Genomic DNA, 11,687 nt, shown 5'->3' on the forward strand with positions numbered 1-11,687 from the left:
TATTTGGTCAAAATTTCATCCTTGTTAAGGATTTCTACCTGATCAATTCTTTGAATTAATTCTAACATTTCACATGCCTGTAAGCCTAATATTGGCTTTGAATCAACATTTACAACAATAAATTTTAACAATACAGTATTTACATTATTATTTACAGAGCAAGATAAATTAACGTAACCTTCAGGTTTCAATTTGTGGTTACCATATGATGTTAGCAGTACATCAGTACTGATTAATTCGCATATTTTATCGAGTTTCCTACCTTTGTAAACAGACAGAGGTAAAATATTTGCTTCTGCACCTGTGTCTAATTTGAAGGAAATTACTTGACCATTAATGGTCACATCTTTTGACCAAGATTTCTCTCTAAGTCCTGAGCCTGCACTTACAACGTCAATGTAGAGACTAGATATATCGAGCTCACCGTTAGATTGTATCTCATTCACGTGACGAGGACCCGATTTATTTCTTTCAGGATTTTTTTTCCCTTTATCGTTACCTGATTTGCACATTTTTGCGAAATGATTCTTCTGTTTGCACACGTTACACAGCTTGTTGAACGCAGGGCACTCTCTTTTCTTGTGCGTTCTCCCGCACCTGCCACAGTCGAACTCTTGGTGTGATTTTGCAGAGGCAGTGCTCTTTATAGGCTTCCTCTTCGCCTTCAGCACATCCACTTCTGCTTTGAAGCCGCCAGAGTCGCTGATCGTTTTATACTGCTCCTTGCTGGCTTCCACTGCCCGGATGAAATCGGTAGCCTTCTTCAAAGTCATGGCCGGTTCCCGAAGAAGTCTCTCTTGGAGGGATTTCTCGCGAATACCCAAGACGACTCTGTCGCGAATAAGAGACTCTTCCTGATCAGTGAACTCGCAAGTTGCTGCGTACGTCCGTAACTGGGTGACGTATGAGTCGATTGACTGTCCTTCTTGTTGCGAGCAAGAAAAGAACTTAAATCGCTCGAATACCACATTTCTGCGCGGTGCACAATAATCGGTGAATTTACTTACGACGTCGTCGTACTTATCTTTACTGGCGGTATCATCAAACTTAAATGTATTGAAGACGGAGACTCCTTCGTCGCCTAGCAAACTGAGGAGTATGGCGATTTTTGTCTTGTCGCTTTTCCCACTTTTTTCCGTCGCCAACATAAAGTTCTCAAACTTTTGATACCACAGCTTCCATGTTTCTGGCACATTACCCGTTGAGAAGCTTATCGGAGCTGGCGGTTTGAACATCTCCATCATATCTGTTGTTTGAACACAAAAGTTCCAATGCTCAAAGAGGTCTACTGCGAGCGTTTCCACCTGACACCATGTCTTGTTTCATATTTTTATATCAGTATCTAGATATCAGTAATGCACAACAGCAAATTTTCAAACTTAACAACTTTTATTAAAAATGGTAAGAATCGAATCGCACTACACGTGCATGTTACAATAACGAGCATGGCAAGTAAGCAAGCGTTGCCAATCATGAATACAAAACATATGTTACACTTTCTTTCGTTTTCAGTTCAAACTGAAAGAACTCAAAACACACCGCTTTAACGTGATTAAAAATCGAGCTTCTTCTTTACCCATAAGAGTAAAATAACAATAAATATAAAGAATGAACGAATATTCATTTAGAAACGAAATCATGAATTTAAGCACATAAAAATTTGAAGAATTTCCAAAATATGAACTAACAAAAACAAAGATCACTGAAAAAACCGTGCGCGAGCTTCATTTAATTAAATAGTACACACACACACACACAAAAAGAAAAAAAAAAAAAAAAAAAAGCTCTCTACTATGTTTCCCTCAGGGTGCGAAAAGTAGAGTTTCCAAAAGTTTAAATGACTTTAAACTCATGTTTGCTCCGGAAAAGCAATGATTCAAAATTTTCATTATGATTACTTTCAATATTGCTGTCGTTAGGCAACGAATTTTTGTTACAATGGGTTTTATATTTAATCACATAGTGAAGCCCTGCTATGCTAAGAAATTGAAGCCAGAAGTTGCACCTCTGTATCCCAAGATCCTTAGCTTCTTGCAAAGTAGTTTAAGATACATCTTGATTCAAAATATTCCATTACTGAATCTCAATTGGTTGTTAATTTAAACTTGGATATTGTTGCAAGTTTATGAAAAACGTTTTTGAAATTGCATTAAAACATGACTTAAAATGCAAACCAATCCGCCAGCTACTTTATACGGTATCTTTGCGAGATTGGTGACTCGCGAAGCGATCACGTTATCATAACCCCGCTCATCATTGCACCGCTGTATCCCATAGTTCCGGCTTCAATTTCATCTCCTTTTTATCATTGACGGGGCCTCTCTATGTATATTTCTTTATTCTATGTTGAATCATAACATGGGGAAATTACATGAAATTTACTGTTTTCCAACATAATTTTTTAAAACTAAGTTTTTTATTAATAAATTATAGCCTAAGTTGTTCACTGATAATGTAGCTATCTATGGTGAAAAAATGCTTAAAATCCGTCCAGTAGTTTTGAAGTTTACCCCGGACAGAAGTAGCCATTTATGTATAAAGATGAGGATGCAATTCCTAAACTAGTATGTTGTGGCCATCACGAAACTTTCTTCTATATTCTTCTTTTTTTTTTCTGATCCCTCCCCTTGCTTGACGAGGAAGCAATATTCCCAACAAAAACAAAAATACACATGCAAAAACTTGACGACCATCCCAATGTCTGAAGTTTTGCAAAAGCAAAGCAAAGAGCGAAAATTGAAAGTTATTTTAAAAGCCTTGCTTGAATTCATAGACTAATAATAAGAGTAGACCGAGCTATGGCAACCCTTGTGCTGCTCATAAACCAAACCATGTGACTGGTGGATATCCTAGCAACAGCGGGCGTTGATCGAAGCAGACGATCAACGCGAGCGAGAAATAAAATAAATAGAATTGATGGAATACGGAAGAATGAGCTTTTATGAAATCCTATTTGTAAATTTGTTATTCTAAGGTGTAAATATTTTGTTAATATAGTGAGTTTTTCGTTTAGATAGTACTGTGCATTTTCTTTAGTCAATTTCAATAACTCTCTAAGCAATTAAAGATGCAAACGCCCAAAAAGAATCGGCAAACGGTAAGATTTTTACATACAATTTCAATTTAAGATACCGATTAGTACATTTTTGCGTTAACGCAAAACGTTTACGCCATTCCGTTCACGCCAACGCTGACGTAGGATTTCCAAATGAAATACAAGTTACTGAAAACTGTGATCAAAAACTAATTACGAATGTCAAAATAATGCATAACTAAAAGAAAAACAGTTCAATCTCTGCACCTGGAAAAAAAAATTATAATGAAAACACATTACGTCTTAAAATACATGTCGAGCGTCAAACTATAGATAATGTTGCCATCTAGCAACCATGCTGCCAAAGTTTTCGCCAAGCCTTTCCACTAGTCACATGATGTATCCATGAACCAATTTTTTTCATCAGCAAGTCTGAGAAAGCTCGGTCTACTCTTATTATTAGTCTATGGAGTAGACCGAGCTTTCTCATTCTTGCTGATAAAGAAAATTGGTTCATAGATGTATCATGTGACTAGTGGAAGGGCTTGGCGAAGACTTTGGCAGCATGGTTGCTAGATGGCAGCATTATCTATAGTTTGGCACTCGACATGTATTTTAAGACAATGTGTTTTCATTAAAAAAAACTTCCAGGTGCAGAGATTGAACTGTTTTTCTTTTAGTTATGCATTATTTTGACATTAGTAATAGTTTTTGATCAGTTTTCGGTAACTTTTATTTCATTTGGAGCTGTCAGCGTTGGCGTGAACGAAATGGCGTAAACGCTTTGCGTTCACGCAAAAATGTTCTAATCGGTATCTTAAATTGAAACTGTAGGTAAAAATCTTACCGTTTGCTGATTCCTCTTGGTCGCTTGCATCTTTTATTGCTTAGAGAGTTATTGAAATTGACTAAAGAAAATGCACAATACTATCTAAACGAAAAACTCATTATATTAACAAAATATTTACAACTTAGAATAACAAATTTACAAATCGAACTCCATAAAAGATCATTCTTCCGTGTTCCATCAATTCTATTTATTTTATTTCGCGCTGGCGTTGATCGTCTGCTACGATTAACGCCCGCTGTTGCTAGGATATCCACCAGTCACATGGTTTGGTTTATGAGCAGCAAAAGGGTTGCCATAGCTCGGTCTACTCTTATTATTAGTCTATGGTCTACTCTTATTATTAGTCTATGTTTCCATACAATTAAAATCACGAGAAATACGCAGACGACAATCTATTACGATTTATCTTTCTTATTGTTGCATTAATAAAACTATTTTTATTCGCTAAAAAATAATGATAATAAAATTAAATCAGCACCTCTTTTCGCGATTGGCGCCAAAATTGAACCAAAGCCTGTTTACATATGGATTCACATATATTCCAAATTTCAACCAGAACGTAGCATTACTTCTTGAGATAGGGCACTCACAATGGAAAAAAAGAACGGGCGATTGCGCTACCCCCTTTTTAGCTGTTGACACCAAAATAAAATCAGCTCTTATACCTACTAAGGGCTACTTGCCGATAAATGTTTCTTTCATTCCGTTCATTATTTCTTGAGATACAGCAGTCACAATTGACGACAAAAAACGTTCTATAGCTCAACCCCCGTTTGAGTTATTGACACCAAAACTGAATCAGCACCTGTTCCTGTTAATGGCAACATATGGACCAAATTTTGTTTGATTCCGCCAGTTACTTCCTGAGGAATAGCAATCACGCGTAACTCAAAAAACGTCCCATTGCTCCACCCCCCTTGGAGGAATTCGCGCCAAAAACCAATGGGCACAAGTTCACATAGGGGCACATATGTGTACCAAGTTTCGTTCGATTTCATGCGGTAGTTTTTGCTGTAGAGCGGCCACAAAAAACTGGTCACACACAGACGTGACACACATACACACACACACACACACACACACACACACACATACACACACACACACACAGACAGACAGACATTTTCCAAACATAGTCGAAATGACTCAGCACACCTCAAAACGTTCGAATCCTTCGAAATTCGAAAATTTGCACGAATCCAATACTTTCTTCTATATATTAGATATAGAAGAAAGTAAAAAGCAATAAATGTCATGCTTGCTCCAGATAGGCCGTGATTGAAAATTTACATTATGATTACTTTTAATATTGCTATTGTAAGGCAACGAATTTTCCTAACAATGGGTTCAATCTTGAATCATTTGATGTGGAAATTACATGACATTTCCTATTTTCGATCACGACGTTTTTAAACTAAGTTTTTTAGCAATAAATTATAGCCTAAGTTGTTCCCTGATAAGGTAGCTATCTATGGTGAAAAAATGGTTGAAATCCGTCCAGTAGTTTTGAAGTTTACACCGGACAGAAGTAGCCCATTATGTATCAAGATGAGGATGCAATTCCTAAGAAAGCAATGTCATGCTTGCTCCGGAGAAGCCTTGATTCAAAATTTACATTATGATTACTTAATATTGCTGTTGTTAGGCAACGAATTTTCGAAACAATAGGTTTAATCTTTAATCATTTGATGTGGAAAATACACGACATTTACTGTTTTCGATCACGACCTTCTTAAACTCAGTTTTTTAGTGATAAATTAGAGCCTAAGTTGTTCCCCGATTATGTAGCTATCTATGATGAAAAAATGGTTAAAATCTGTACTGTAGTTTAGAAGTTTACCCCGGATATTCGGACAGAGATTAGCTCTTTATGTATAAAGATTAGGATGCAGTTCCTAAGAAAGGAATGTCATGCTTGCTCCAGAGAGGCCTTGTTTCAAAATTTACATTATGCTTACTTTTAATATTGCTGTTGTTAGGCAACGAATTTTCGAAACAATGGTTTTAATCTTTAATCATTTGATGTGGAAATTACATGACATTTACAGTTTTCGATCACGACGTTTTTAGACTAAGTTTTTTAGCAATAAATTATAGCCTAAGTTGTTCCCCGATTATGTAGCTATCTACGGTGAAAAAATGGTTAAAATCCCTCCAGTAGTTTTGAAGTTTACCCCGGACATCCGGACAGAGATTAGCCCTTTATGTATAAAGATAAAAAAAAAATAATTTAAATTTTGAATTCAAATTATGTTTTTCGCAATCACAAGTGTGTATATGTAGGCGTATGTGTTTGTGTGGGTTATGTGTGTGTTGTGTGTTTGTGTCTGTGTACAAACATGAGTGTGTGTATATATGTAGGCGTGTGTGTTTGTGTGGGTATGTGTGTGTGTGTGTGTGTGTGTGTGTGTGTGTAGGAGTATGTTTGCATACGTGTGTGTGTGTAGGATATGGACGCAACCTGGAGACGGTTTTCGCTATATGAGCAGCATCGAGAGGAGCCGGTCGACGGTGGTGTTGCAGAGGGAGGCGGGGGGGGGGGATAAAATGAGCGTAACGCCAAGGACAGTCAAGTGAGAACAATAAGCAATCGTGATTGCTCAATAAAAGGTAGGATTGATCAGGTTGGAATTAAAACAAATTATATCAATCCATTATAGTTCTAGTCCACCAAACATCAATAATTTTTAAAAGCAAATAAAACAACGTTAGAAGCACAAATGTGCAAGAACACTGCAAACACGTGTTTCTGTGTTACAAGGAACGTCTTTTTCAGTGCATAAAATGTGATCTAATGAATAAAAGACATCCGAAAAACAAATCCGACTTTTGTCGGCTGGCGTTAAATCCATAAGCTCACATTTTGTGCATTGAAAAAGGCATTGCTTGTAACGCCAAAACACGTGGCTGCAGTGTTCCTCTACATTTGTGCTTTTAACGTTGTTTCATTAGCTTTTATTTTTTACGCAGAGGTATTTTTATATTTCTTATAAATCATTTTTGTTTGTATCAAAAATTCATTTAATAATATAAAAATTTCACATTTGCCCAATTTTTAATAAATAAGTTTTATTCACTTTGAGGACGTTTAAGCTAAAGATTTACTCTATTGAAGCATAACAAACTTGTAAACTTGAAGCATAACAATTGTAAATGATTGTAGTACATTATATGCTTGCACTTTTTTTTATTAATTGTAAAGTCTGTCTTGAACAATATTCAATTTTTTACAACTACTCAGTATTGGCCGAGTATCCAATCAAAATTTGGCCGAGTACCGAGTAGTTACCGAGTACTCGGTACGTCTCTAGTTAACATTTTAGCTGTCAAAATCAGAGTTGGCAACTTTCTGCCAAGGTGGTTAAAACCACTGGTAGAAACCGGTTAAAACTGGCATGACAAAAACTCTTCTGCCACACATTTGTGGCAGAAACTCCCAATATTATATAAAAGTAAAGACTGACATGTGTAATAGGAAATGCTCGAGAAAAACTATTAAATGTTAACTAAAGTGCAATTTATTTATAGTATTATCACTATTTAATATAGAGAAGACTTTATCAAGTTGAGCAAAACTAACAGGTAGTATACTCCCACGAATAAGCAAGATTAACAAGGGACTTTCATGGTTTCATGGATTGTACATTTTTTTAAAATTGGTCGACGATGGGAGTAGTTTTAATAATTTAACTAGAAAAATACCTTTCAGGAAATGTTGCTACTTTGTTTTTCGAAGCTATATATATATATATATATTATGTGCGAAATCTACGTTAATATTGGCAAGTAATATTTTGTCATTCTCTTCTTGAGCACATGATTAACTCAGTCCCATTCAATTTGGATGAAGCATACTAGCTAGCAAATGATAAGCAGTAACTCCCTCTTTAAATCTGCATGTCACAACTTTTTCTTAAGCACCAATAGGATTCTTGTCCTTCGTTAGATTAATCCAAATGTTACAAGCATTTGTAATTGAACAATTCCCATTCTGACCCAAAATGCCAATGGAATTTACTTTTCACAATGAAGTAATGAATTTACAGTTTATATTTAATTATATGATTAAATAATTAATAGAACTATTAAAAACAATTTTTTATTTTTTGCCGGTTTTTACCGGTTATAACCAGTTTCTGCCACTGGCAGGGCAAAAACCAGTTTCTTCCAGCAGAAAACTAGCCCTAGTCAAAAAAAAAAAAAAAAAAAAAACCTAACAGGCAATTACTTCGTTCAAATGTGGATGCAATTTTCACCTGTCATACCTTGAGGGGCGATTTTCGAGTGTCTTAATATTGAACTAGAACAGGTGACATCTGCAGTTTGCCTATGAAATATCTAGAATACGAGAGCTTACATTTCAAAAACTTTGGTCTTGGATGGTTTTTTCCAAAAAATTTTCTGTTTCAATAGTTTTGGGAAAATCCACATCTGACATCCATTGCTGTCCTCCTCATCAGAACTTCATTGTCTCCTGTTGATTTTTGCCTGTGCTTTAACTTTTATTCTAAATCGTTCATGTCACATTACGATAGTGATAATTCATATATCTATAACTTCCTTATTGATATGGAATAAGCATTTTAATAATACTTTTTCAGCTGCACAATGCAAAGACATGTGGAGGAAGTTGCGAAATTGCTATCTGAATGCTATCAACAGGCGTCAAGGGAAGAAAACTGCCATTCCGAAGTGGAAGTACGAAGATGAGATGTCCTTCCTCTTACCATTTGTTGAAATTCGCTCGTAAGTTAACCACTGTCTGGTTTCTTTCTCTTATACTTAATAGTAGTGCAATCCTGACACTTGATAAGTTAAACAGACCACGTGAGCGGATACGGTTGCTTTATTCTTGTTTGACTAGAAAGTCACCCGTCAAGGTATGACGGGGGAAAATTGCTTCTACTCTTCTACATTTGAACGAAGCAATTGCCTATTTGGTGATATTTTGATAGTTGAAATTGTAACCCCTAACTCCAGTGGATTAACCCTAAACTTCAGTTGGTAGCGTTGATTGTTGACCATTTTTTCGTTTCTTCATTCCCCTGAAATGACAGCCTTACCAGTAAAACAGTTAAGTGACCGGATCGAGTTCAGCCTTGTCACAATAAAGCCTTTCCCTGCATGTTAAACATTACCAAAACATATTATAAAATTATCATGCCGTGGCGCCAGTTTCATTGTTGAAACATGCGGGTTACTCGATTATCAGCTATTATCTATATGAGGATAAAGGCAATCGCATTGCACCCGCCACCAATCTAAAATTCAGCACCTCTTATCTCAGTAACTGGTATAGCTCACTGGGCAAAGCACTGAACATAGTCCATTAACGCAATAGAATACATATACAGGGTGGTTATAATTAAAGTTACCCTGTTTAGACCCCTCTAGTGACCGTTCTACGCATCGGATTTCGATTAAACTTGGAATATATTATATGGACCATGGGAGCAGGATTTTGCAATAAAAAAAAGTTCAAAAATCGACGATAGAGGGCACTCTACACACGTAAAAAATCCGACAACAATAATGTTGTGTATGAACAGTTACTGAACCCCGATTACATTACTGTATGGTGTGGTTTCAACGGTGATTTCATCTTCGGTCCCTATTTCTTCGAGGAGACCCCACCCTAAAGTCCTAAAAGGTATTCCGTCACAGGTCCCCGATATTAGGCACTTCTTGAGCAGCAAGCCATTCCTGCTTTGCAACAACGAGCGTGTTTGGACTCAACTGTCTTTATGCAAGATGGTGCACCCCCTCACATTGCTCGTCAAGTAAAGGCACTGCTCCGTACGCATTTCGGTGATGACAGGACAATTTCTAATCATTTTCCTACAACTTAACCCCCGCGATTGCCGACCTAAATCCGCGTGACTTCTGGTTGTGGGGCTTCCTGAAAGATCGGGTCTATGGTGGAAGCATACGGACGGCGGCTGAATTAAAGGACAGCATAAGGCGCCATGTTACTGCTATTGATAGGGAAACCCTCCGTGCAACTTGGCTCACGCTATAACATGTTTTGAACACGTGATTGACGCAGATGGAATACACATTGAACAAATTCTGTAAATAAATCGATTTTGTGACACAATCTCCGGCTTATTTGATTCATGCACCCTATTCTACCCTGGTGGTAGATTTTTGAACTAATATGTTTTATTGCATAATCCTACTCCCCATGGTTTATATAATCTATATTCCAAGTTTCATCGAAATCCGATGTGTAGAACGGTCACTAGAGGGGTCTAAACAGGGTAACTTTAATTATAACCACCCTGTACATGCATTATTCAGGCCTCGTCTATAATGAACACACCCGTAATCTGAGCATTATTATTCGGTCCCATAAGTGTTCAGAATAGAGAGAGAGAGAGAGAGAGTCCACTGTATTTAAACTCTTTTTATTCGCCCAAAAATAGAAAAAAAAATGCCGTTGGAGCGACTGGCACCGAAATTGAATGAGCGCCTGTTTCCGTGCAGGTTCACATTTATTCCACATTTCATCTAAAAAATCGCATTACTTTTTGAGAAATAGCACTCACAATGGACAAGAAAGAATTCTCAATCGCACCGCCCCCTTTTGAACTATTGGCGCCAAAATCGATTAACTACTGTACCCTCTAAGGTCTACCTGTCGATCAATTTTTGTTTGATCCCGTTCATTACCCTTGGTGAATAGCAGTCACAATAATCGAAAAAAAAAAAAGAAGCATTAGATTACTCAACTTTTTTTTGAGCTGTTGGCATTAACATTGAATCAGCACCTGTACCCTGTAGGGTTAACACGTGGATCAAATTTTGTTTTATTCCGTCTGTTACTTCATGAGATATAACAGGCACAAATAAGGGAGAAAACATTCGATTCCTCCAGCCCCTTGGAGGAATGGGCGCCAGCCAAAAACTTATGGGCACCAATTCACGTGGGATACATATGTGCATCAAATTTCGTTCGATTTTATGCAGTAGTTTTTGCTCTAATGGGACCTCAAAAAATCGGCCTCATACAGAGATATTTTCTAAAAATGTCAAAATAGACTGAGCGCACCTCACGAATCCAATACTTTCTTCTATATATTAGATATAGAAAAAGTAAAAAGTGGTACGTAATTGGAGAAAACGGATTCATGGGCTCATCTCTACATAATATAAAATGGAGTCTCCAAAAAGTGTCTGTTTGTGTGAACGCGCAAAACTCGAGAACTAATCGGTCGATTTCGCAGAAATTTTCACAATATCTTTCCTTCAGCACCGGAAAGGTTTGCAGACCAGTTCGAAAAAAATCCGATCAATAGTTCTTTTTTGATTCCAATTTAGGCCCAATTTTCATAAATTCCCAAATATGGGGGTGAAAAATTACTTGCACGTATTAATATTACATATCGTTAGAAAGGGTAGATTTTTCCGCGTTCTACGCAATTTGTTCCAATGCTCTAACTTTATTACGGCAGGACTTATTTGCGTTGTTATTTCGAGTTTTTCTAGGCTTAGCTGAAATTTAGGCACAACTTCATTCATTAAATAAATCAATAAAAAGTGAAGGAATTGTCCCACAGTTTTCTTTTTGACACCATTGGAAAAAGCGACATTTTATACTCCAGATGTAAATTGAGTTTTGGTCGAAAAAGTAAGCTTCTAACTCCAAAGGAAAAAAAAGTTACAAGACTTTTGAAATCAAGTTTGAAAAATCCCATTTCCATTCAAGTTGTTAACCATTTAATTTTCTCGTTTCCATGGTTATGCTTTTTGAATTAATTGTATCTTTCACACTTTAATTTCTTATATTTATTTTATATTATG

The 11,687-nt window shown here is 36.6% G+C and overlaps 1 protein-coding gene across 1 annotated transcript in view; it reads left to right on the top strand.

Moving 5' to 3' along the window:
* The window catches only part of LOC129217408 (uncharacterized), a 55,953-nt gene that overhangs the window by 12,331 nt on the left and 31,935 nt on the right, over positions 1-11,687 (top strand). The window contains exon 2 of the mRNA XM_054851704.1: positions 8,486-8,630. Coding sequence (XP_054707679.1) covers positions 8,486-8,630 — 145 coding nt within the window. The remainder of the gene's footprint in view (positions 1-8,485; positions 8,631-11,687) is intronic.

This window comes from Uloborus diversus, chromosome 2 (genome assembly GCF_026930045.1).
Source record: "Uloborus diversus isolate 005 chromosome 2, Udiv.v.3.1, whole genome shotgun sequence".
NCBI lineage: Eukaryota > Metazoa > Arthropoda > Arachnida > Araneae > Uloboridae > Uloborus > Uloborus diversus.